This window comes from Leopardus geoffroyi, chromosome C1, assembly GCF_018350155.1.
Source record: "Leopardus geoffroyi isolate Oge1 chromosome C1, O.geoffroyi_Oge1_pat1.0, whole genome shotgun sequence".
NCBI classification, from domain to species: domain Eukaryota; kingdom Metazoa; phylum Chordata; class Mammalia; order Carnivora; family Felidae; genus Leopardus; species Leopardus geoffroyi.
In genome coordinates, this window is record NC_059328.1 from 186,653,971 (window position 1) to 186,681,604 (window position 27,634).

General features: G+C 38.3%; 2 protein-coding genes and 1 long non-coding RNA gene across 5 annotated transcripts in view; 2 read left to right on the top strand and 1 right to left on the bottom strand.

The window, feature by feature from the left end:
• Positions 1-2,432: 2,432 nt before the first annotated feature.
• Positions 2,433-21,712, bottom strand: KCTD18 (potassium channel tetramerization domain containing 18). 2 transcript variants are annotated; one of them, XM_045480672.1, is made up of 6 exons: positions 21,544-21,712; positions 19,791-20,002; positions 17,311-17,504; positions 16,148-16,242; positions 10,871-10,973; positions 2,433-4,095 (listed from the first exon to the last, which is right to left on the bottom strand). In XM_045480672.1, the coding sequence occupies exons 1-6, from the start codon at positions 21,710-21,712 to the stop codon at positions 3,618-3,620; spliced, it is 1,251 nt and encodes a 416-aa protein (XP_045336628.1). In that variant the 3' UTR covers positions 2,433-3,617. The 2 variants fall into 2 exon arrangements, with proteins under 2 accessions (XP_045336628.1, XP_045336629.1); XM_045480673.1 differs by lacking the exon at positions 17,311-17,504 and having other exon boundaries at positions 19,813-20,002.
• Positions 4,063-21,853, top strand: LOC123599292. Of its 2 annotated transcripts, XR_006713088.1 has the most exons (4): positions 4,063-4,175; positions 6,147-6,323; positions 11,494-11,579; positions 21,563-21,853. It is a non-coding gene; the product is annotated as an uncharacterized LOC123599292 (long non-coding RNA). The 2 variants fall into 2 exon arrangements; XR_006713087.1 differs by lacking the exons at positions 4,063-4,175; positions 6,147-6,323 and having other exon boundaries at positions 10,969-11,579.
• Positions 21,854-24,398: 2,545 nt separating this feature from the next.
• Positions 24,399-27,634, top strand: part of SGO2 (shugoshin 2) — a 69,560-nt gene continuing 66,324 nt past the window's right edge. The window contains exon 1 of the mRNA XM_045480656.1: positions 24,399-24,682. The gene's annotated coding sequence lies outside the window, so the exon portion shown is untranslated. The remainder of the gene's footprint in view (positions 24,683-27,634) is intronic.

Here is a 27,634-nt window from a genome sequence, read left to right on the forward strand (position 1 = left end):
AAATTAAAGCTAGCCAAAGGGATTGCAAGTATAAGGCAATTCTTTTTTTTTTTTTTTTTTTTTTTTTCTTAAGTAGGCTTCACACACAGAATGAGGTCAAACAGGGGGCTGAACATGGTTCCCAGCATGGGGCCTCGAACTCACCACCCTGAGATCAAGACCTGAGCTGAGATCAATTGTCAAAAGCCTAACCAACTGGGCCACCTGTGTGCCCTTAAGGGGCAATCTCTTTTAAGGTACCCTTATATTCATACAAATGTTAGCATTCTCCCCTTTACAGTACAATTTATTACCACAAGTCTTTGTGCACGTTCAAAATGCCATTTAAATAAAAAAAAACCTTCTATGCACAATTTCTCAGATAAAGTCAAATATACTTGCATGTTAATTCCTTCTTTAAAAATCAAGGAATAGCTGGATAATAATTATACTGTATTTAACCACAGACTGGGAAGTGAGTCAACAATTTTTTCAGCGTTAGCACTGGAATAGGACTCTGTGAATGAAAAAGAAATTGCATCAGCAATTCTAGCAGAAGCAATAAAGCAGGAGGGGAGAGGCCAGACTGCTTTTTTCCTTTCTCAGAAGTCAGGCAGTGTTGGCACCAACCTCTCTGAGATCTCGTGATCCATTGCTCTGGATTACTTTAAACAATTTGACAAGTTATCTAACTGTTATGGTCATTACTAATGGTAATTTTGGTCATTAGCAATAATCACCCTACTAAAGAACCTCCACTACCACCTCTTTTGTTCTGACTGTATCAACTCTGCAAGGTTGGAAATCAGTTTCCACACCCGCTGAAGATTGCCACCAGGCACATTTTAAAAAAAATAATTGGGGCGTGGGGGAGGAAGCTGAGAATTGCCTTAACTGTTTAGAAATTTACTGAAGGACTACCACATACCAGGCATTACACATACAGAGGCAATGGAGTCCCCTCTCTAGTAGGAAACAGATATGTTATCCAATAGTTTAATACCTAACTGCTCAACAACTTTAAATATTAAACAAATTCACAATTTTAGTCTACTTCCTCCCTCTAGCTTTTCCTTTGTTCAGTGATGTTGTGTCATTCAGGGGCCAATATGGGGGGATGTTATGGGGGGTGTCATTATTGTACAGCTCTCATTTTGTTCAACCTCATTTTCTTGATCTTTAAAGAATTGGGAAAGACTACCTTCATTATATTGTTGTGCTGAAACTAAAAAGCAAAATGAACACAATAAAACAAAGTATATGAAAATACTTTATAAAATATTACAATGTATTTCCTTATAAGGCAACATTGAAGCAAAAAATTATTATTTAAAAATATAAAATATAAAATGCCAGACTTAGGGCTTTCCATGATATAACTAACCAGTTTTAATTAGGACAAACCAGTTTTCAACACAGATTGCCTAGAAGGGCATAATCATATATCTTTTTGATACGAGCAGTACTAAAGGTCCTACTCATCATAAGAATTTCTTGTCTCCTCTGACCCAACAACTGCACAAACCTGCATTTCCAAAGTAATGACACTGAACTATTATTTATAAAGCATACTTTCTCTTTTCTTATTTTTTATTTTCCTGGAAGATCAGAGGGTTATGATGAGTTACTCCTTTGTGTCTACAGAATCTGGAGAAATGTGATTTCATGCAAAAGTACCTAGTCCCCAGGGAACCACCCCAACTAAAGTAATTTTCAAATTACTTGAGCATTCTGAATTTGACTTTGACTCTTGCTACCCATGGTCCATCAGGGACCATTTGTCTCTTTCCACCTTGGCTGCACCATGGCCTAGTAGCTGTTCCAAAAACCCCCTTCTTACAAAGACTAGATGTGCTAAATAGACTTCCTTTTAAACTGTTAGAGGCAAAGAAAAGAAGGCTATTCGCAGAAACACCCATGAGTACAGGCAAACCTCTTTTAATTGCACTTTGCTTTATTGTGCTTCATAGATACTGCATTTTTTTTTTTACAGATTGAAGGTTTGTGGCAACCCTCCATCAAGCAAATCTATTGGTACCTTGGTATAAAATATTCTTATATGAATCAGTAATTCAAGATATTCAAGATCAAGCAATACTAGTAATGTCCTAAATGGAAGTTCTCAAAATTCACTATGATCTTTGATTTTCAGAATGCTTAGAGTCTTTATAATAGTATTTTTCAAGGTGACTAAGTATTTTTTATATTCTACAGGGAAATGTAGTTCATGAACCATCAGTTATATATTCATTTTTTTTCTAGCCAGATAAAACACCTATTTTAAAAGGCTGCTGGTATTTGAATAGATATACAAAATTTGTTTAATTATTTCATACATTATCTAGGGAATAAAGAAATTTGGAAACCAGAAATAGATAACCTACATAAACAAACAAGCTCTCATGCTACCAATGGGCTCTAGGACTTAAAAAAAAGTATAGTCACAGAAAATGTTACTTTTTATGGAAAAGTTTTACTTTATTTTGTAAAAAGTAATGTTTTGAGTATATTCACTCTTTCAAAGTAATGCAAGTACAATGATAAGCATTGAGGAAAAAGTACCCTGCTTTATGGACTTATTTTTAATACACTGTAGGCATACTGCTTACTGAAGGCAGAAATATGGGATCCAATTATAAAACTTAACATGTAAGAGTAAACACATACAACTGAATAGTTGTGAAAAAATAGAGGATTAATTAAAAGATTGTTTAAAAATATTAAGTTCAAGCTAAATAGGAATTTTATGCATAAAAATCATATTATATGGTCAGAATGACTCTTCAGTGGTCATTCCTGAGAAACAAATAGTAACTTTAGTTAAAAGTTAATGTTTAACTTCTTTTTCAAAGTACTTTCAAAACTTCACTTATTCAAATTAAAACATTTTAACAATTCATTCTGAAGACATGTTATATGGTTCTCATTCCAAGATATCTTGTAATGTATAAATAAATCTGCTACCAGAAAAGACAAAGAAAAAAACCAATCTAGGAAAGAAAATACTTTGAGTCAAAGTGTGATCTTCAATTACTCTTTTTTTCCTCCTCATATCTTTTCATGACGGCTTTTGAGACTGAAAGTAACCTGTGGGGGGGTTCACCTTGGTGCACATTTTCTCTCAAATCTCTCTTGGCTGGGACACAGCGCATGGAAGCATTAACGCCACCCTCTCTTATTCTGTTTCAGCAGACGGGAATACTAATCCCACTCTTGGCCCTGGGCAGCAATGAGTAACATTACAAAAGAGCCTAAAGTCTGTAATTACTCAGCAACAAAGTAGACTTCTCTAGTGATGGTTCTGCTGTACTGTTTTATTGTACTGTGCTGTTTTGTTGCCTTAATACGGATTAACCATCAAAAAAAAAAAAACCCAAAACCCAACAAAACCACCCTGAAATTCAAACTATCAGTAGACAAACCATGTCAAAGTAAGGAAAATGAAAAGTAAAGATAGGCTCAACCACTTAAAGCTTCCTTCCTCCATTCCTACTTGACTCACTTCATTTTTCCCATAACGATCCTAAAGACCAGCATAAGCTTTCACCTCTACTGCACCAAGAACAGCGCCACTTATTTGCACCACACGGGTCGGGCGCTCCGAGAGGCGAGCTGGAGGTCAGGAACCCACTTTTCTGTCAATCAGCCTGGCCCCGCCCGTTTTCAGTCCGCGCGTGCGCGTCAGGGTCTTCCGGGGGCGGCGCTGGGGATTCCGCGGGTCGCGGTGCTCCCCCGGCTGGCGGGAAAGGCCCGGCGGCGCATAGTGGAGTTCGCTTCAGTTTTATCACTCGCGGCGGGGTGGCTTTCTTGTCTGAGAGCAGGACCTTGGCTGGAGGTGGGTGTGCGGCTCCGTTTTCAGCAGCGCTCCTGGCCCCACGGGAAGCCTGGGGCTGGCCTGGCAGCACGGTGCCCACCGACGACGGGGCCTTTGGCGACGCAGAACGCTGCGCTGCCTTTCCGCCTGAAGAGTGGAGGGCGCTGGCCGGAGACACTCGGACCGACGCCGAGTTCTTGACTTTAATTTGGGTGCTGGTGGAAGGGCCCAGAAATCGGACTGGTTTAGGACCAGTCTTACAGTTCACTTCTTCTTCTTCTTCATTGAAAGCTATCAGTCGCCTGTGGATACAGAAGCATGTCAATGTCAGCATTTACAGGTTGGGTAACTCCCAAAAACGTCCGCAAAGTTTATCTTCAGGGTGAGGAAAATCGTTTTCATCAAGAATTTGAGTCAAGAGGTTTAGAGGGATCAGGTACTTCATCTCGTCTCCCACCAAGGTCAATAAGTAAATTACCAAGTTTACAAAAGATTGTTTCTACTTGAATATGAACTCTTAAAATCACCATAATGTTTTCTAAAATAAAATAAAATCACCATGTTAATACCAACGACAAATTAAGATTTGGAATGTTACATTAGAATTATATAGTATATCACTTGGTTCCTAAGAATCCTCACAGTGATCCAGATGATAACCAGGATGATCTCAAGTTAGGGGTTCCCCCCCCCAGAACAACAGTTGATTTACTGAGAAAATTTACTGTTTCATAAACTCTTTGAGAAATGCTGTTGCATATTTTACTCTCCTCTTGAAAGTTAATAAAGGTTCTGAGGTCTAAAGTAAAGACACCTATTTAATTTTGTTGCATCCGTATTTCCCAATATGGATCTGTAATGCAGCCTTTGGCACCCAGTAAAATTAGCATTCTGTGAAATGCATTTTGGGAACTGCTAGAATGGTCAAACCCATGGTATAGTTAGATGCTTTTTCAATTTAAGAAGTATTAGACAAAACTTAAAAGATTCCTGAATTGAGTTTGCCATTCATTATAAAAAGTCTAAATGGAAGACAATGTTTTTTTTTAATTAAAAAAAATTCAACTTATTTAAATTAAAAAAAAAAAACCCAAAAAACTAGTTTACCCATTTCTCCCCCTACCCCACTCCTGCCTCTGGCAATCACCAATCAGTTCTCTGTATCTACCAGCTTGAATTTTTTTTTTACTTCATTTATTTACTTCATTTTACTTTCATTTATGAAAAAACAAAGATCACATGATATTTGTCTTCCTTTGACTTATTTCACTTAACATAATGCCATGGAGGTCCATCCATGTTGTCACAAATGGCAAGATTTCATGCTTTATAGCTGAGTAATACTCCTTTATATATATATACCACATCTTCTTTATCCATTCATCCATCAATTGACACTTAGGTTTTTCCACATTATAAACAATACTGCAATGAAGTATTCAAGTTACTCTTTGCATTTTCTTTGGATAAATGCCCAGAAGTGAAATTGCTGGATCATAGGGTAGTTCTACCTTTAAATTTTTGAAGAACCTCCAACTATTTTCCATAGTGGCTGCACCAGTTTACATTCCCACCATAAGAGTAGAAGGGTTCCCTTTTCTCCACATCCTTGCCAACATTTGTTATTTCCTGTCTTTTTTATAATAGCCATTCTAACAGGTCTAAGGTGATATCTCATTGTGGGTTTGATTCACATTTCCTTGATGATTATTGACGTTGAGCATCTTTTCATGTACCTGTTGGTCATCCGTCTGTCTTCTTCAGAATGATGTCTATTCAGATTTTCTGCCCTTTTTTAAAATTTTATTTTATTTTATTTTTTGCTTTTGAGTTGTATGAGTGCTTTATATATTTTGGACATTAGTTCCTTATCAGATAATATTATTTGCAAATATTTTCTCCCACTCAATAGATAGTCTTTTGATTTTGATGATTTCCTTTGCTGTGCAGAAGTCTTAGTTTGATGTAGTCCCACTTATTTTTGCCTTTGTTGCTTTTGCTTTTTGTGTCAGATACAAAAAATCATTGCCAAGACCTATGTCAAGGAACTTACTGCCTCTGTTTTCGTCCATTTTGAGTTAATTTTTGTGTATGGTGCAAGATAGGGATCCACGCAAAAGTTTCATTCTTTTGCATGTGGATATCCAGTTTTCTCAACACCAAAAGAGACTGTCCCTTCCCCACTATATATTCTTGGCTGCTTTTGTGTACATTACTTGACCATATATGTGTGGGTTTATTTCTGGGCTTTCTATTCTGTTCCATTGGTCTATGTGTCTGTTTTTATGCCAGAACCATACTGTTTTAATTATTACAGTGTTGTAATATACAGTAGCCCCCCCCTCCCCCACAGTTTCACTTTCTGCAGTTTAAGTTACCCACAGATGACCATCGCCTGGAAGCAGATGATCCTTCTTCTATCATCAGAAGGTCAGTAGTAGCCTAATGCTATGTCATAATGTCTGTATCATTCACGTCACTTCATCTCATCACAGGGATTTTATCATCTTACATCATCTCAAGAAGAAGGGTGAGTATAGTACAATATTTTGAAAGACCACATTCACATATATTTATTAGGTATATTGTTACAATTGTTCTATTTTATTGAGTTACTGTTATTAGTCTCTTACTGTGCCTAATTTAAAAAAATAAATTTTACCACAGGTATGTATGTGTTGGAAAAAACATAGTACATACAAAGTTCAGTACTATACAGTTTCAGGCATCCACTGGAAGTCTTGGAATGTATCCCCTGTGGATAAGGGGGGACTATGCTAGTTTGAAATCATGGACCATGAGTTTTCCAGCTTTGTTCTTCTTTTTCAAGATTGCTTTGGTTATTCAGGATCTTTTCTGGTTCCATACAAATTTGAGGATTGTTTGTTCTATTTCTATAAAAAATGCCATTCGAATTTTGATAGGGATTGCATTAAATCTATAGAATTCTTTGGGTAGTATGGATATTTTTATAATGTTAATTCTTCCAGTCCATGAAGACAAAATATTTTTCCATTTATTTATGTTCTCTTCAATTTCTTTCATTAATGTCTTATAGTTTTCAATACATAGGTTTTTCACCTCCTTGGTTAAATTTATTCCTAGATATTTTATTCTTTTTGGTGCAGTTGTAAATGGGATTGTTTTCTGAATTTCTCTTTCTGATAGTTCATTAGTGTATATAAATGATTTTTGTATATTAATTTTGTATCCTGCAAATTTACTGAATTTCTTTATTAATTCTAGAAGTTTTGATGTAATTTTTTCTATATATAATATCATGCTACCTGCAAATAGTGACAGTTCTACTTCCTTTTTTTTTTTTAATGTTTATTTATTTCTTTTTGAGAAAAAGAGCATGAGCAAGGGACGGGCAGAGAGAGAATCTCAAGTGGAGCCAATCAGAGCCTAATGTGGGACTCAAGCTCACGAAACATAAGATCATGACCTGAGCCAAAATCAAGAGTTGGATGCTTAACCAACTGTGCCACCCAGGCGCTGTTACTTCCTTTCTAATTTGGATTCCCTTTATTTCTTTTTCTTGCCTAAATGCTCTAGCTAGGGCTTCCAATACTATGTTGAATATAAGTGATGAAAGTGGGTATCCTTGTCTTGCTCCTGACCTTAGAGGAAAAGCTATCAGCTTTTCACCATACAGTATGATGCTAGGTGTGGGCTTGTCATATATGGACTTTATTATGTTGAAGTGCAGTCCCTCTATACCCACTTTGTTGAGAGTTTTTATCATAAATTGTTGAATTTTGTCAAATGCTTTTTCTGCATCTATTGAGATGATCATATGATTTTCAATACGATATCAAAACCATATGATAGGTTTCTGTTCATGATGGTGATGTAGGAAAATCTTGAATTTATCTCCTCCCACAAATACACTGAGTCTACAGCTACATATGGAACAATTTCCTCATAAAAAAAAAAAAAAAACCCTAAAGAATAGCTGAGTGACAACTACACATCATTAGTAGAAGGAAAGAAATAAAGATTGGAGCAGGCTGGCACCTGGGTGGCTCAGTCAATTAAGTGTGCAACTTCAGCTCATGTCATGATCTCATGGTTTGTGGGTTCGAGCCCCACATCGGGCTTTGTGCTAACAGCTCAGAGTCTGGAACCTGCTTCAGATTCTGTGTCTCCCTCTCTCTCTGCCTCTCCCCCATTCGTGCTCTGTCTCTCTCTGTCTCTCAAAGATAAGTAAATGTTAAAAAATAAATAAATAAAAGATTAGAACAGTTAGAACAGAAGTAAATGAAATAGAGACTATAAAGACAATAGAAAAGATCAATGAAACTAAGAGCCAGTTCTAAAAAGATAAACAAAATTGACAAACCTTTAAGAAAACTCACTAAGAAAACTCACTAAGAAAAAGGAGAGAGGACTCAAATAAAATCAGAAATGAAGAGGTGTTACAACTAATACCACGGAAATACAAAGGATCATAAGAGCTTACTGTGATTAATTACACACCAACAAACTAGACCAGACGGATAAATTCCTAAGGGATTAAGAGTTACGAACTTCTAGTTATAAAATAAGTCATGGGGATGAAGCACAGCATAGGGAATATAATCAATAACATTATAGTAACACTGTATGATGTTACTACACTTATCATAGTGAGCACTGCATAATATATAAAATCGTTAATTCATTATGTTGTACACATGAAACTAATATAACATTGTATGTCAACTATACTTCAATTAAAAAAAAGGACAAATAAATTTTTTTTAATTCCTAGAAATATACAACCTACCAAGACTGACTCATGATGAAATCGACAATCTGAACAGACCAATTATTAGTAAGGAGATTGAATCAGTAATGAGAAAGCTCCTGGGGCACCTGGCTGGCTCAGTCAGTGGAACATGCAACTCCTGATCTTGGGATTGTGAGTTCAAGCTCCATGTAGGGCCTAGAACTTACTTAAAACAAACAAACAAAAAAAAAAAAAAACAGGGACTCCTGGGTGACTCAGTCAGTTAAGCATCCAACTCTTGATTTCAGCTCAGGTCATGATCTCACAGTTCATGGGTTTGAGCCCCATGTTGGGCTCTGTGTTGACAAGCATGGAGCCTGCTTGGGAATCTCTCTTTCTCTCAATCTGTCTCTCTCTCTCTCTCTCTCTCCCACTCACTCTTTTCCTCCCCCACTCATGCTCTCTCTCTCAAGATAAATAAATAAACTTAAAAAACAATAAAACAAAGCAAAACACCTCCCAATAAACAAAAGTCCAGGACCAGAAGGTTTCACTGGTAAATTCTACCAAACATTTGAAGAAGATTTGATACCAATCCTTCTCAAATTCTTCCACACAACAGAAGAGGAGGGAATGCGTCCAAATTATTTTTATGAGACCAGGATAACCCTGATACTAAAACCAGACAAGAATGCCACAAGAAAAGAAAATTACAGGCCAATATTGCTGGTGAACATAAATGCAATAATACTCAACAAAATATTAGTAAACCATATTCAACAATACAGTAAAAGGATCATATACCATGATCAAGTGGGATTTATTCCAGGGATGCAAGGATGGTTCAATATCTGTAAAGAGCCAGTATGATATTAAGGTTTAAGGAAATGACCTTAAAACTGTCAAACAACCACTGTCGAAATCCTGCCTGCTCCTGCCACTGTTTGCATCAGTTTCACCTTCTGAACAGGAAGTATAATGGCAATCCTCCAATTTTTCTCCCTTTTATCACTGTGGGTATATTTTCACAGGCAAATAAATATAACATAATGAATTTTGATCTTGGAAATAGGATCATAATGACATGGCGATTTGAAAACTGACATGTAATAAAGAATGCAAATATAATATATTCAACCCTAAAACTCTACTGAACATAACTAAATTTTCTCAGGTGAAGCAAATGATTCTTCAGGACCTCACAATTGTTTCTAAGTTATCATTATCATTATCCTATCCATGAATCAAAAATAATGCTTAATAAACCCCAGAGGAAAGAACAATTAACGCAGAGGAGAATCTCCATAAAACCATCCCTGCTTGCTTTGTTTTCTGCCCACATCTTCTACTAGAGTCTTGACCAAGATTTCTCCACCTTAGCTCTATTGCCATTTTTGGTTGGATATATCTTTGTTGTAGAGGCTGCTCAATGCATTCTAGGATGTTTAGCAGCATCCCTGGCCTCTACTTACTAGATGCTAGTAGCATCCCCCACCCCACAGTGTCTCTAAACATTGTCAAATATCCCCTGTGGGACAAAACTGCCCTCAGTTGAGAACCACTGCTCTGGACCCAAACAGTATTTGCTAACTGTAAGTTCAAAAAGCAAAATAAATATTGATAATAAAATGAGGGCCTTTAAGGAAAAAAAAGATGTTTTAACCAGAGATAATTAACTATTAAAAACTGAAGAAAATTCTCTGCATTTCTATGAAAGATCCAAACAGAAAAAAAAAAAAAAAAAGCAGTCACAGATTCTATAGGGGCACTGAATCAAATTCACAACAGATGATCAAGAAATCAGAACATCTAAAAACCATGAATGATACCCAGATAATGAAAAATAAGTATGATTTTAAATGTATTTAAAGTACAGTCAAAAGCACAGATGTGGACTGAATTTGATAATAATTTCAGAAAATACAAGAAAATACCATTAAATAAAAATACTATTGGTGGTAATAGGAAGGAGAAAGGAATTCAGAATAAGTCACAGGAAATTTCAAATATTAAGTCTAACAAATAATTTTTTTGGCTACTGCCAATAAAGCCTAGGATTTTACTTCTGTAGGGAAAAATACTTACCACAGCATTCTTACTGTGTCCACTAGTATTCTTAAAATCACATTCTCCCAAAAAGAACATACTGTAACTCAGTTTTAGAGAATTATTTCCAGTTTTTACATAGTTTTGGAAACTTTGAATTTATCAAGATTTATATTTTGATGGTAATGCAGAATACTCACCTAGGTGACTAATAAACTTAGTAAGATCAAGAACCATTATTCATCTCCCCAGTAAAGGCAGTAAAAATACAGGTCACAGATTTAAACAAAAAACAATATCAACAGAACACAAATAACCTCTTTCGAATTGGGGCCATGTGACGCAGGCTTCCAAGTAAAGGCCGCTCTTCCAGAGTCCAACATTCTATCAGCTCATGAGGCACCCGCCAGTAGCTAACACCTGGAAGATCAAAAGGCATAATTAAGAGAGCCACTGTCCACTGCAAAAGGTTCAGCAACACTTTTGTGTAAGACTAAGCAGAAAGAGTTTGAGATTCATGCCTCCCATTTGAAGAAAGCAGGTGTATGCAGGAAGTGTTCCCAAGAAGAAACAAGGCAATAGTGAGATAACTCATAACCCAGGTCTAGGGAATTTCTGGCTACCAGCCCCAGATCTACTACTGATAATTAGTAGATCATTATATGGGTTCTGGGCAGATGAGTTAAAGGCACAGGCTCTGGAGCCAAGACTGCCTGGGTCTGAATCCCACTTCTGTCACTCACTAATCATGCGACCTTGCGAAAGTTACTTAACTTTCCGTGTCTAAATTGTCTCATCTGTAAAATTACAATAACAGTATATACTTCATAGGTTTGTTGTGATGATTAAACGAGTAAATAAGTGCAAAATGCTTAGTATAGGGCCTATAACAGACTAAGCGCTTAACAGATGTTTGGTGCCTTTATTTTATAAATTCTAGTGTTGACAGCAGTGCAAGGATTGGACACTGACGGTCTTAACACTTGCCATGTCAACATCATTGGATTGCAGCACTCATCAAATCAGGTAAATTTTGTGAACTACTGTAAATTTCCTTTGACCACTATATGAATATGAACTATCACTGTTAGGGTAGTGTGTTAGGCCAAGATTGTGGTCAAACTCATTTTAACTTTTAAATCTGAGAAGTTTCTGAATGAAAGTTTGAAAGGTATTTTTATGAACCTCAAAAATGTTATCCTGAGTTAAAAAGCCAGACACAATACGTCATATATTGTATGATTCCAGTTACATGAAATATCCAGAACAGGCTAATGCAATGAAACAGAAAGCAGACTGGTGGTTGCCAGGGGCTGAGGAGAGAAGGGAATGGGGAGTAACTGCTTAACAGGTACTGGGTTTCCTTGTGGGATGATGAAAATGTTTTGGAACTAGACAGAGATGGTGGTTATACAACATTGTTAATGTAGTAAATGCCACTGAAGTCTATACTTTAATTCTATATTATGTGAATTTCACCCCAATTTTTAAAGAATCATAAAAAATTATATGTAGATGCATTAAAAAAGGCTTAAAAATGTTGAATAAAAATTGGTTCACATTTTTTTTTTTTTCCCAACGTTTATTTATTTTTGGGACAGAGAGAGACAGAGCATGAACAGGGGAGGGGCAGAGAGAGAGGGAGACACAGAATCGGAAACAGGCTCCAGGCTCCGAGCCATCAGCCCAGAGCCTGACGCGGGGCTCGAACTCACGGACCGCGAGATCGTGACCTGGCTGAAGTCGGACGCTTAACCGACTGCGCCACCCAGGCGCCCCAAGGTTCACATTTTTTTAAAAATAACTTTGAAGTCCCAAGAATGGATATGGTGTCGTAGGTATGTGGTTTTTTGTTTTTGTTTTGTTTCGAGAGAAAGAGAGTGAGAGCACGAGCAGGGGAAAGGGGCAGAGGGAGAGAGAGAGAATCTTAAGCAGGCTTCATGCTCAGGACAGAATCTGATTTGGGGCTTGATCCCATGATCCTGGGACCATGACCTGAGCTGAAAGCAAGTTAGATGCTCAGCTGACTGAGCCATCCAGGCACCCCTGGTATCTTGTTTTTTAATCATTAAAGATTTAGTAATAAATATTAACCAACTTAGCAAGCTGGGCATATAAATTAGTATATGTAACAGATATATCCAATACTCACAGAGCCTATGGACCTAATTTTAAGACAATAATTTTCTGGAACTGCTTGATCATGCTCCCAAACATACTGCTGCTACAAAAACATTCCCAAATCCCATCCATTAAGGTTTGTTTGTTTATTTTTAACTCAGGTTTATTGAGATAATTTACATAAAATAAAATTCACCCTTTTAAAGTACTCACTTCAATGAGTTTTGATAAATGTATACAGTCATAATTATAGCCACAATCAAGACATAGAACATTTCTGTCACCCCAAATTTCCCATGTACCCCTTTGCTATTGATGCCTTCCCCTCCATTCCATAGTTTTACCATTTCAGGGGTGTCATACAAATGGGATCATAACAGTATGTACCCTTCTGTGTCTGGTTTCTCTAGCATTGATATTTTGAAGATTCATCCATATTGATATATGCATTAATGATCATTTCTTTTTATTGCTGTGTAGTATTCCAATATATAGATATGCCACAGTTTCTTTTTAAAACTTTTATTTTTGCCTTCCTATAAAATAATTCACTTTCATTGGATAAAACTTGGATAATATAGAAAAGTATATATTAAAAAAAAATCAAGATCACTTCTAATCCTAAAACTAGGAATCATGATTCATGACACTTCAATGAATCTGATTCCAGTCTTTTTCTCATTCATAGATATGCACATTACTGAATACACTTTACATTTAATTTTTTTTCCTGCTTTTGATAATTTCTTATTGTATCATGGGCATTCATGTATGTAAAAAATTATTCAAAATAATTTTAATAGCTATTGCTCATCAGTTTCCCATAGATGTGCCAATATGTATTTAACCTTCTATCATAGACATTTATATTGTTTTAATTTTTTCTCTATTATAAATAATGCTTAATTGAACACTTTGTTCATAAACCTTTATCTGCATTTGGTCATATCTAGAAGTAGAATTATCAGGTCAAAGAATATGAACAGTTCTGATGCTATCAATATGTAATGATAAATTACTTCCCAACACAGTAGTATTAATTGTTACTCCTGCCAAAAATGCATGAGATCTTTACTAATCTGGTATGTAAAAAATAGTTCTCATTTAATACATATTTCACTGATAAATAATGAGTTTGAACCTCCTGCCACGTGCTGATTTCCTTTCCTGAAAATTTTGTGGTCATGAACCTTGCACATTTATTTATAATAGGCATTGAGTTGATTTTCTAATCAATTTAAATCCTCTCTATTTTAAGGATATTCTTTGTCCAGTTAATGTAATATTTTTATCCAAGTTTTTATTAGCCTTTTAATTTTTTTATACTTTTTTGTTTTAAAGTTATATTAAATATTATGTAATCATTTTTATTCATCTTTGTCTTTTATGATTTATTCATCTTTGTCTTTTATGATTTATTTCCCTTTTAAGAAATCAGTTATTTGTTTAACTTTCATCATAGTTTATTATAGCTTCATTTTTCATCCATAAATTCACCTGGGATTATTTTGATAAGTGACATGAGGTTAAAATTCTGTTTTCTCCTAAGCATATTTCTCAATTTCATATTAAATCATCCATCTTTTTTCATTGATATTTAATACTCCTTATCACATAGCATTTTTATTCTTATAATTTCATTGGGGTTTACTCCTGATCTTTGCATTTATTCTTGTACCAGAAACATATGGTTCTTACTATCACAAATCTATATATAGTATTTTTACTATCACATAATTAGATTCATTCCTCTGATGACTTCTGCTCTCCAAAATGTTCTTGGCTATTTCACTGCTTTATTCTTTCAAGGAATATTAGAATCATTTCCTAAAGATGGCCAAAGGGTTCCACTGATGTGTTGGTAGGGATTGTGTTAAACCTATAATTTGATCTGAGAAAAACTGATATCTTTATAATGAATATTATAAAATCTATCTGAATAGATTTCCTGTTTGGGAACATGGTAGGTCTTACCATATTCTTCATGTCTTCTTTTTTTATAGATGGATGGATGAATTGATGAATGGATGAATATATTTTAGTAGTTTTCTTCATAAAAGACTCAAGTATTTCTTGATAGGTCATCCTAGTTATTTTGTTGTTTATTGCCATTGTAAATGGGATTTTCCCCTATGATTTCTAACTAATCTATCATAAGTAAGCTGATCTTTGTGTTTACTTACATTGTATCCAGCTGGTTTGGTCTACTAAACTCATCACTTATAAGATACCTTTAGTTGATTCCTTTGGGTTTTCTAAAAAGACATACTCTCCACAAATAACTATCTCCTTCCTTCCAATATTTCTTTCTCTCACTTCTGTTTCTTGTCTAATGGCTTTCCGTAGGCCTTCCAGAACTGTGTTAAATACCCATGATACTTCATTACCTGCTTATTAAAAAGTTAAAATCAGTCTCACACTCTGTAAGTCAGTGATCCCAGCTCTTCACTTCAGCTTCCTGAGTCAGTGGAGAAAGAAGACCAGACAGGGCTCTCCCGAAGCCTTCTGGGCAGTCTGCCAGTCCAGAGGCACAATAGGACACAGAGAACACCAGGGGGTTTGTTCCTCAACTTAAGCCTAAGTGTCTCAAAGTCAATTAAATCTAAGATAAAAAGCTTAAAGAGAATAGCACTTTTTTCTATCTGCCTGAGGGGTGTAATCTGGGGGGGAGTGGGGGGAGAGGAAAAGTGAGAGGTGTAAAGTTGAGGAAAGAAAGGTTGGTACTAGCACCCTACCTGAAGAGAAGCAGGTGATGAAGAGTTTTTTAAACCCCCCTCCTGTCCTTGTATGCAATCTTTTGTGACTTGCAATGTCTGTCTCTACCAGCTTTTAGGACTATTTGAGGACCAACATGTGTCTTATTTATTTGCGGACCCAATTTTAGAACTTAGAGTGTTTGTACCTAATAGACACTCAATACATACTTGTTAAATAAGGAAAAAAACTTAGGCATAGAACAGCTAACGCTCTGTGATCCATAAGCAAATGGCATGGCCTAAGACTCAGTTTTCTCATCAATAAAATGGTAAACAACATCCAGAATCGTTTTAAGACTAAGAGTTACTGAATGTAAACTACTTATCACACTGAATATTAAACAGCATTATTATTATCAAATGATATAAGAAGCTTGGTAAAAATGGTCAAATTTCAAAGTAAGGACAATGCTAGGTACAAAGTGGATGCTAAATAAATTCCTGTTGAATTGAACTAAATAAGCATAACTAACAGATGCTGAAATTATAAACTATTTTTTAGGTTACTGGATCATAAACTATTAGTAATATCTAGCAACTCATGGGGTCTAAAGATTTTTAAGTAAATTGTCTCAATCAACATACTTTGAAGTGACAAATGTCTTGACCTTACAAAGAAATACTTTCTCAAAAAAGAAAAATGCAGCAATTGAACTCACTTTGTCTTATTATGGCAAAGTCTACCTTCTGCCATGAAATAAAAGAATTGTACTATACCTTTTCCTTCCCAGGCATCAAAGGCATCCATCATTTTCTTCAATTCAGCTACTGAATAATAGCTCCAAATGTACTGAACATTATTCCCCGCCTCTCTAGAAATATTGCAAAAGATGATGAAAACATACGAAGTATGAATGTATATGTGTGTGTATGTATATACAGCTAATACTCGATATACTACCAAATACTTGTTAATTAAGGGAAAAAATATGTTGGCATTGAATAGTTGTTCTTCTGCAACTCTTAAGGACATATATAGATAATAACATACTATAGATTATATCTATGAGTATAATATACTATACTCATATACTAACCTATATTCAATCTCTTTTTAATGTGGTAAAGTACTTGTTAATTCCACAATATAGACTGTACAGACAAATCAACAAATCTTTAGAAATAGGTTTTCTAAAAAAAATTACCTAACTCCAGGAAAATTTTAAAAGATTCAACTTTGACTAAAACTTTCATAGCACTGTTTCAGGCACTCATATATCTTATATAACCATCCTGTAAAGAATTCAGAAAATGATGACATATTTAGTCACCTAAAAAAGCAAGTTCATGTGATCATTCATTAGTCACTAATATGTGACCCAATCCAACCACCCAGAGAATTAGGAAAAAAAAAAAAAAAAAAAACAACCGTAATGTGAATTGACCTCTGTGTTAAGTCAGTTTACAAAAAAAATATTAAGAGAATAACCCTTAAGAATTTCACATTCAAGTCATTGGATTTTAAGGCTGATAGGGACCAGGGAAGTCCTTCATTTCTCAGAACAGGACACCGAGGCACATGCCAGTCCTGTGCCACTCAGCAGGACTGCTGACTTCTAGGCAGTGCTTCTGTTCCTGGACTATGGTCTAGGGGAGGACAGCCAGACATGGCCTGTTAGGGGACTTTGATGCCCACTCCCAGGTGAGAGGCAATGTAGTAGACCACTGTGGATGTCCCATAGTTTACATATATGTGAAGTGGTCTTAATTACAATCTCCTTGAAGCAGGCTTGTCTCAACAGCTATAAGAGCTCACTCTGTGTGTTGCCAAGTGTTGAATGAAGATCTTTTCTAGTCAACCACATATTCCATTCAGTAACACCTCTTACAAGAGACCAAAACTTTATTCTGTTCCCTTTCATATTTAAATATGGGCATACCTTTTAAAAATGCTTTTACTGTGAATTCTTCCTCCCAGCTGCTTATCAATAGCATCTGTTCCATCAGTTTTTGTGGAATATACACCAATAATTCTACTCTCACAGCTTGCACCAGATGTGTTAAGATAGTGGAGAACCCAAACTGTTGGCTTATTGCAAACTAAACCATATGAATCACAGAAGTCTGTTAAAGCCTGGAGCAAAAAAAATATACAAAATTTGAATTTAATTCTGGAGTAAAGTAGAAATGAATTTGGTTCTATTACTTTCATGTAAAGCTGCAATTTCAGTTGGTCATAAGGGAAATAAAAAGATGATAAATTTCAGCCTGGTCTTTACACCTTGAAAAACCAAACATGCTTTTGTTGAATTTGGCATGGGGGTGGGGTAAATCACAAAAAGCACCACCCAAAAACCCAACACCTTTTCATCTAGAGAATCCTCTTCCACATGGAAGCTGTATTTTCTTTCCTCCTTCTTTAGCCTCACTATCAACATTACTTTTAATTTTAAAATCTTCATATGATTAAGAGTCAGACCTTTTTCTTTTCCTTTTATTTTCCCCCCAGTTTCCCATTTGACTCAATATTCCTTTCACCTTCTACTGACTAAGCCCCATAGTTGATTTTTTTTTTTTACTCCAAATCCAATCATGAATTAACCAGATTAACTTGTTCTTTTCCACTGAAAGATATACAAATCAGTGCAAACTCTAAGAACTCCTTTGGCGTTTATCTACCTATTCATTCATTCTCTTGAATATTAAGAAGTTACTAACGTGGTTGAGCACTAAGGTCCTATAGATATAATGATGAGCAAAAGACAGGGTCCCAGACCTTCTAGAGTTTTATAGCTAATGTAAAAGACAGACAGTTGGGGCACCTGGGTGGCTTAATCAGTTGGGCATCTGACTCTTGATTTTAGCTTGGGTCATGACTCATGGTTTGTGAGATTGAGCCCCATGTCAGGATTTGCGCTGGTAGTGCAGAGCCTGCTTGGGGTTCTCTCTCTCCCTCTCTCTCTCTGCCCCTCCTCAGAGTGTGCTCTCTCTCTCACTCTCTCTCTCTCTCTATCTCTCTCAAAATAAATAAATAAACTTCTAGGAAATTTAAAGACAGTCAATAAGCCATCAGCACATAGGATAACTGTAACCACGTGAGCCTAGGAGGTTCTAAGGGAAACAGAGCTGGAGCGCTTCACCCAGCCGAGTGCCCAAGGGCCTTCCCTGAGAGAAACAGCATTATTCCTGTGAGGGCCCTGAGGACAGGCACTTTTGTCTGTTTTGTGTTGTATCCCAAGTGCCTGGAATAGTGCCTGACACAAAGGAGATGCCTAATATTTACTGACTCAGTGAATGAAAATAGGACTCTACCATGTCTTACATTTTCATTTAATATTGCTGTCTAACTGTATGTCATATTTCTTTGTGTCCCACACAGTCCAAGAGCAGTGCTCTATATACCAAAAACATTTGAGATAAATATGTGTTGGCTGACACAATGTACACATGCTATGTCCTCTTTGCATACAAATCAGAAATCAAAAGACTACAGTTGAGACTTCAGAAGATGAATGTCAACCCACTCCAGCTTTCCAGTCAGGATTTCTTAGCCCTATTCTGCAGATGTGGCAAACAGCACCCTAGAACTGTTTGACAACTCAATTTCTATATAACTTCAGTAGCAGAACCCATACAACTATGCAAATTCCTGAAGACGATCTGGAACCAAATCAACTGTCTCTTCATGTTACACTCCTAATAACCATACTGTCAGCTTGCTCTCCTAAACTGATACCCAAATCAAACCCAATTCAGGTCAGTTTTCACTACTATTAATCATTTAGGGAAAAAAATTTTCTTAGATGCCCAAAGGTACTAAAAGCAAATATAATACTTATCAGTAAGACAAAAATAGGTAATGAAGTTTTTCAAGATCTTTCATGTAAAGATCTTTAAAATGTGATTTAAAGGAGAAATATCTTTTAAAAATATTTACTGATCTCAAAGTGAATTAATCAAACCAATGTTTTAATTTAGTAACAAACTGCTACACTTATTAAATCAGGAAGATTTTCTACAATCTTTTATTTTTGTGACCATTCTTTAAAAAGTCATTTCAGTAAACAAAATACCACTATACTTTTACATACTACAATGTTGCTCTGTATTTACAAAGAACCTAAAGAGCAGAATATTTCTATTAAAAAAGCCATCAAAAGGTATTAAATCTCCAATGAGAAATAAAAAAACTATAAACCTTTGAGTGGCAATGTAATACACTTCCCTAGAACATAGAATTTGGGCCTTCAAAAGATTAGTAATTAAGAAATGTGTCTTCAAAATTAGAAAAAGTAACTTTCTCATGTTTGGTTTTCATGGCAACACAGGCTATGCAAAATAACACACATTGCTTTGTGTATAAAAACATATATATATGTATATGTATGTACTTTTTTAAAACTTAAGAAAATGCCAAGACCTTTTTAAGTTCTATATTTGACCTTAAAGAATATGTCTCCATTTCATTGGCCAAGTGGTCAGACAGGCTGTATGGATACGGGATGCCAAAATAATCAGCCTCTTCCTGCAGAGCAACACGGGTTTGCTCATCTGTGGGAATGTGAACTTCTCCATGAAGATAATCCAAGAGATATTTAAATAGATGTCCATCACGGTCAATAACACAAGCCCCTAGAAAACATCCAGTTCAAAAATCACTGCATAGATACATATGACCATAAAGTTTCAACATGTCAAACTAAAATCAGACTGCAGACCTCTACAATTAGAAATGTTTCTTTCTCACAAGAAAGTTAATAACTAGTGTTCAAATGGGTTTAGCCATATTTGGTGATCCTCTGTATTCTCACCTACCATATAGGAAAATGTATTCTGAGCTCCATGGGGGAATTTTAGATGCAATGACCATATTCCTGCTATGGCCACTCAAAAGCCATGGAGATCCGACTGCTGCTGAAATGTAACTTTACCCCTAAGCTCAGTCCTCCCTGGCCAGGAAAGATGTATGGAGTTCCTCCCTAATGAGGACATGCTCATTTATGTCATATTTGTATGTTAGTCAACTTGTAGTGTCAATGACATGTAAACCCGGGGTTCCTAGCTCCAGGCACACTGTATGTTTAGCCTTAATAGGTTAGTCCCTTTGTACTGTGAAAACCTAAACTTTAAAAAAGAAATGTTATGCTGGTACTACTTTATGACAAAAGGCTTTCTTAGACAATTTAGCAGAATTTTTAAAAACACTTTTGTGTGAGGCTACTCAATAATTCCTTTTCTCCCTTGGTTAGCTTAGAAAAGAAGGGATTAAGGAGGTGAAACTTGGGGGCAGAGGAAAAACTCAATCCCTGCTTGCTATCTTTTTGCCAACAACCTTCCTGCCCACATGGGCACCAGCCATCAGTGTTTTCCATTCTTTCAACTGCCATGCAGCCAGCAAAGCAATCTCTCAAGACCCAGGGTTACTAACAGTGACTCTTGCTCAAGATCCCCTGAACCCCCTCTTCTGACACAGAAGCAAGAGTGGGTTCTCTGAGCTCCAGAACACCAAAGATGTGCAAAAAAGACTTATTTGCACTGTTGAGATTTCTTTACAAACGGGAGTAGGTTAAGCAAATACCCGAGCACTCCAAGCAAGAAGAGCAGCAGCCCCAGATCCCTACCCTTGTGTTTTACAGTTTCTTCTGGAAGACCAATTTTCAGTCCTCTACCACTAGGTGACTGCTGGTACACTGCACTGACGTTTTTGCAGGAGTCCACATCAGCCCACACAAGGCTACACAGCTAGACTGGGTGGCCAGTTTAACATTAATTCTACACTACAGTGACTTCCCTGTGAACTATGAGGGCAGCTGCTTTCCCCAGAGAATAAATGTTTTAACTGAAGAACACAGAGAGAAGCCGCAATATCGTTACCCATGGAGTTGCACGAATGTAACAACTTTCAAAGTATAATCAATCCCCATATTTAGGTGATGGTAGGCCTTAACACACATTGATTTTTTTGTCAACTTTTAGTGACAGCATCACAGATTCTGGAAACTGGTATTTAACTTCTTCATGTGTTTAATAAATCTCCATACAACTCTAATGATCTCGATAATTACTACACTAGTCTAATACATTCCATTGTAATTAGGAAAACCAAAGGGAATTTAAACTAGACCATTTTAATGAATATTCATGATCATGCTTTATGGACTTTAGTTATTTACCTGATTCGTCTGTTTTTAGAGGAAAACGACCACTGAACATGGATGCCAGCATCGAGTCTTTAAAGCGGCACAAGGACTCACGTCTGGCTGTGTAAATACAGCCACCCACATTCAGTCGAAGAATATCTACCACCTTTTCTTCTGCCTTGTGACCTTCCATTGCTCCCATCAACACCTAAATTTTTGCTTTGAAACGCTTTCAGAAACTGCAAAATAATGGTGGTCCTGGTCCACCTCTGTAAAAACAAAGGACAATCACATTTCCAATAATACACCAAATAGATAATAAAATAAATACATCTTAATGTGATTTAAAATAAGGTACTCAGCACTAACAATATTGGAGGACTTTATATAACATGAAAGAAGTTTGAGATATGCCGAGAAGCTGGAAAACTTTGGTTCAGAGTATTTTTAAATGATGAACTATTACCAACCAAATCATAGCTATTGAAATGACTGTTTAAAGAATTTAACAAGAAAATGCATTGTCCCATATAAAGCAAAGGTGAGGTTTGCTCATGTTCTTTGATAGTCACATATCTTTTTAAACTATAATAAGTCTGAGGGAGCTATCTAGACTGCAGAGGGGGTCAGCATGTAGCATGGAATTAGGCTACTAGGCTCTACCACTAACTAGGGACCTTGGGCAAATACTTATCTTCTTCTGCCTATTTCCTCATCTATAAAATGGAGCCAGGGATGGGGCCTACCTCAAAGGACTATCAGAGGAGTAACAGGACATATAAAAAGCACATAGAACAGTCTCTGGCTCAGAGTAAGTACTCAATAACAATATAAATTTTATCTATAACGATATAAATTTTACCATAAGGCATATACTGAAGGATTGATATTGGCTCTGTAGATTTAAGGAAGCATAAGCAGAAATTATTAACAATGCTAATTGTAGTTCCTAGATTAGGTAACTAAGGAATATATAATTTATCAACTGAGATCAGAATTCTATGTATACCAGTAGCCAGACTGGTCCAAAAGAGCAACAAATAACAGCTCTAAATCATCTGGCTTCTTCATTCCAAAATGGCTGAATGAAGCTTTAGGGAAGTTTTAAGGACTTGATTTCTTAATCTATTCTGGAGATGGACGAACCACAAGTGACTGTGGTGTTTCTCTGGAACCTAAAACAATACTGTGATAAAAAGGTACTCCTGATGTGACTGCGCATTTCACTGCAAATGCAAAATGGCCACCAAGAGACTCAACTATATTCATGGCAACTCACTTTTACTATGCGATCAACTAGGATCCTTTTGTAGATGCTCTAATTTAGCCAGTCTCCAATGAGATGGGAAAAGGAGACCATCAGTGTCTGACAAAAACAATATGTGTCAAACGTGGTCAGTAAACAGAAACTCTTATGGATCAACAGTTTAGCCTTCAGAGAACACTTCTCAACATGACTTCTTTTGCTGCCTCAAAGTCCCAGGAGCAGCCCTGCAATGACCCATGTGAAAGAACCACCTCTGAAGCACGGGATGGAACTGGCTCATGCTGCCCCAGTTACCAGCTCCCTGGAATCCAGCTATTCTTCAAAGCCACAGGCAAATCTCACAGGTTGCATGACCTTCCCAAGCATCCCCCAGTTAGAATCTATGCACAGTCCACCAAATATACTGTGTACCTCTCTCCACGTTTTTCTCACCTATTTAATCCCTAGTTTGGGAGACTATAGCTCTAGGAAGACAGAATCTATATCACTATCAATAATTCCCATTTGCTCAATGCTTATTATGTGACAGTTACTGCAGGAGACACTTGGTAGACACTACCTAATTCACACAAAAGCCCTATTGGATAGGAATTACTGTCTCTATTGATAGATGAGGACACTGGAGAAAGAAATAGTGATGTGAGCAGGGTCCACACTAGGACTGCCCTGCTGGTAAGTGGCGGAGTCGGCCCCAGGTCAGCAGGACTGGCTCCAAGTTTTCTGCTGCACCCTACACTGTCTATTTCAGCACTGTTTCATCCCTAAGGCTGCTGACCGGGGCACTTTACTCACTAAGCATCTGTCCATCTGAAGACTCCAGTGGTGGCAACAGGAACATAGCAGCACCCTAGTGCAAGGATTTAAGAGATACCCCTGCCTCAGCCAGTTTCTCCTAAGGCAGAGGACCATCCAACACCATTTCAAGGCCAGTCAATGGCCCATCCTCAATGTACCCACTTAGACTCCCTGCTGTGTCGGAAATGCCCTGCCCTCTGAGGAAGTGCCCCCAAAGTGCGGTTCTGTGACCACCTGCATCAAAACCATCAGAGACGCTTGATGTATATTCAGATTCCCAGGCCACAACACAGAGTCTGGTTCAGAAAGTCAGATGGGGTCCGGGATCCGCCCACGGACCCCACTTTAATAAACTCTGCTCAAAGGACTCGCTCTCCTCCCACGACGCGTGGCGAACGGGGAGGGGCTGGGACACCCGAAAGCCCCGCCGGTGTCCCCGCGGCCCGGGGTCCCCGAATCGGCCCGAAGCCTGAGCCTGCTGCCCGGGGCGCCCGTGTTATTGGCGCGATCCGGCCCTTCCTTGGGGCGCCCCGCCGCCTCCCGGGCCCGCGGCCCACCCGGCGCCCCGGTCCTCTGCACGGGCGGGGCCGGGTTGGCGGCCTCCCCGACTGACCTGCGGCCAGCCCGGCCCTCGGCGCGGCCGCCGGACGCCGCGGGGACCGACGCGGAAGTGAGGGCCTCTTCGACTGCTCAGCAACTCTTGGAGCAGCGCGGCCCCAGCGGCGCCCCCGTGCGGCCCGGCTGGGCGGCGGCTGCAGCCGGAACGAGGGAGGCCCCGCCCCGGAGACTCCAGGCCCCGCCCCCAGTCTGGTCCCGCCCCTCCGGCCTCCTCAGCCTGTGGGCGCGCAGAGCCGATTGGAAGGGTCTTAGCGCCTGCAGGGAAGGGCAAGACCTGGAAGAGAGACGCCGGCTGGACCCCTGAGGAACGTGGTGTCCTTTTGGAGGCTGCTTTTACACATGAAGAAAAGAAACGACACAGAAGTTGCGATTGTTCAGGGTCAGTTAAGTGGTAAGAGGAAGAATTATGTCTTCCGATTCCCAGGTGAAGGCCCTTCGCTCCAAACTGGGCTGCTCACTGCCAAGATTTAGTAAAATTCTGCCTGCACTTGGGTAAGTCCATTCGAGTTGTGTTTGTAGTTTACAAAGCTGCCTCACACGGGGGCGCCTGGGTGACTCAGTCGGTTAAGCATCTGACTTCAGCTCAGGTCAGGATCTCATGGTTCGTGGGTTCCAGCCCCAGGTCGGGCTCTGTGCTGACAACTCAGAACCTGGAGCCTGCTTCTGATTCTGTGCCTCTCTCTCTGCCCCTCCATGCTCACGCTCTGCCTCCCTCTGTCCATCGAGAATAAATAAATGAAAAAAAAACAAAGCCGTCTCACACAAGAACATTCTTGTTTGAGTCTGTGTACTACCCCACACTTTTATTCCCATCACAGCAAGGAAAATTGAGCCAGGAGCAAACATTTAGTGAACACTTACGTACACCTGACATTATGCTGAGTTGACAACCCCAAAATTTTATCTTAACAACAACCCCAAAAGAGTTCTTCCAGATTCCAGCAGCACCCTACCTTGTGCAAAAGACTTTACTAGGTATTTCAAGATGAATAAAACACAGTCCTGTTTTCAAGGTACTTTTCTAGAGCCAATAATAATTGGTTCCCAGTTCCTCTGGGTCTTAGAAGGGCATAAGCCAGTAAGCCCACCTACTCCCTCAGATAGTAATAGTCCCTGGAGAGTGGTAAGGTTGATTCATCCTAAAAATTGAGCATTAGCCTGGACCACACACTAGGAGTGATGGACTGAACAAGACAATCAATGCCCCATGGCACTTGCATTTTAGTACCAGGGTCAGAACATTGCTTCTGGGAGCACCGGGCTAGCTCCCTCCTAAAGCATGTGACTAATGATCTCAGGGTTGGGAGTTCCAGCCCCATGTTAGGGGTAGAGATTACTTAAATAAAGAAAACTTTTTCTGTAAATTAGGCTCTGTGAGCCATACACACCTACTCAACTTTGCTGTTGCAGTGTTAAAGCAGTTATAGATAGTATATAAATGAGGGTAGCCGTATTCCAACTTTAGTTGTGGACACAGAAATTTGAATTTCACATAATTTTCATGTGTTGTGAAATATTCTTTAAAAAAATTTTTTCAGGGCTGCCTGAGTGGCTCAGTTGGTTTAGCGTTTGACTCTTGATTTCACCTCAGGTCACGATCTCACCGTTTGTGAGTTAGAGTTTGAGCCTCATGTCAGGCTCTACGCGGTTGGTGCAGAACCTGTTTGGGATTCTCTTTCTCTCCCTCTCTGCCCCTCCTCAGCTTGTGTGCATGCACCCCCCCCCCCAAATAAATTTAAAAACTTAAAAAATGTCTTTTCAAACACTTAAATATGTAAAAGCCATTCTTAGATCATGGGCCATGCAGAAACAATTGGCTGCCTATGGGCCATACTTTGCCTACTGTTCAAGTGGGAGAAACAGACACTAATCTAAATAGTTACAGATAGTGGTAACTACTTAAGAGGAAATAGGATAATGTTTGGTGGAGATGATGGCTGGGGTGGAGAAGGCCCTGGATGCTGATGAGGGGACATTCAAGTTGAGCACTAAGGATGAGAATGAGCCTGCCCTCTGAAGAGATGGGGGGAAAAGTAATTTATAAAAAAGAGAGAGCAAGCAAAAAAGGCCCAAAGCAGGAAAGGATTTGACAATTTGTAAGAAGAGAAAGGACACTAGTGTGGCTGGAGCTTGGTGAGCATGAGGACAAGGAGGAAGGTGATATGAGATGAAGCTAAAAAGATAGGCAGGAGCCAGGTTTTAAAGTACTTATGGTGGTTGTGGGAGTTTAAATTTTACCCTAAGCATAATGGAAAGCCATTGAAAGGTTTTAAGCAGGGAAATGGCATGCTTGATTTACTGTTAAAAAAAAAAAAAAATCACTCTTGTTACTGTGATGAGAGTGGATTGGAGAGGCATAAGATGAGACTAGGCGATCATTGCAATAATCCAGGGGAGAAATGGCATAGCTTCTACTCAGTGATGATGGCAATAGAGAAAAGTAGATGGCTGCAAGATATATATTTAGGAAACAGAAATAACATAAAGTTGCTGATAGTTCAACTATGGTGTGTTCAGGTTCTTTGAAGAACAGACTGTAAGGTCAGATTAGACATGCAGAAGACATACTGGGGAAGACACCTGTGAGGGAAAAACAGGGAGGGCTCTGAAGGGGACTGGGAAAACCTTTAGACTGGATGCTGATTCAACTCTCATGGAAGACAGGGGAAAATGGGTAGGAAAAGTTGTAGATATGAGGCAATTCTAAGAATCTTTCAAGAAAGCCAATGGGGAGTCCTCAAGCCAATGTCCCCCATCAGAGGAGTCCTATGTCTCCTGGGAAGGGGACTGTCTTAGTGACCCTGTCTCACTCAGTCACTGGCTGGAGCAGTTGGTGGGATGTGCAGCCTGGATCATGGTGATAGATTTCAGAGCACAGCAACTGGGGCCATCAGTCAGTAATGCTCCCTGTAATCAGAGATCTGAGAGATGTGTTTTCATGGCTGCCACATATGGGAAAGGGAAAATATAGGATCACTTCTAAATTGTTGGCTTGACCAACTGAATGATGGTACCATTTACTGAAATGGTGATTTATGGGAGCGATCAGAAACTGTAATTAGGACTTTAATGATTGAGATGTTTACTAGACATCCAAGTAAATAGATTACATAGCAACTGAATAAATCTGGAGCTCAGGAGTGAAGTTCTGTGCTAAAGGTGTGAATTTGGAAGGCATCGGCATTTAAAGCCAGGGACTGGATAAAATCGCCTATTCAAAGAACAGGTAAATGAGATATAGGATGGAGCACTGTCTCCAATACTTAGAGTTCAGGTTTAGAAGGAAAATCCAGAGGGGAGAAGAATATGGAACGGCAGAGAAGAAAATGTCATTTCTGTCAAATGCTGTTACGAGGTTAAGAGTCCATTAGATTTGGTAGTATACACATTTTTGGTGACCTTGACAAAAGCAGTTTCAATGCTGTGATGAAGATGCAAGCCCAG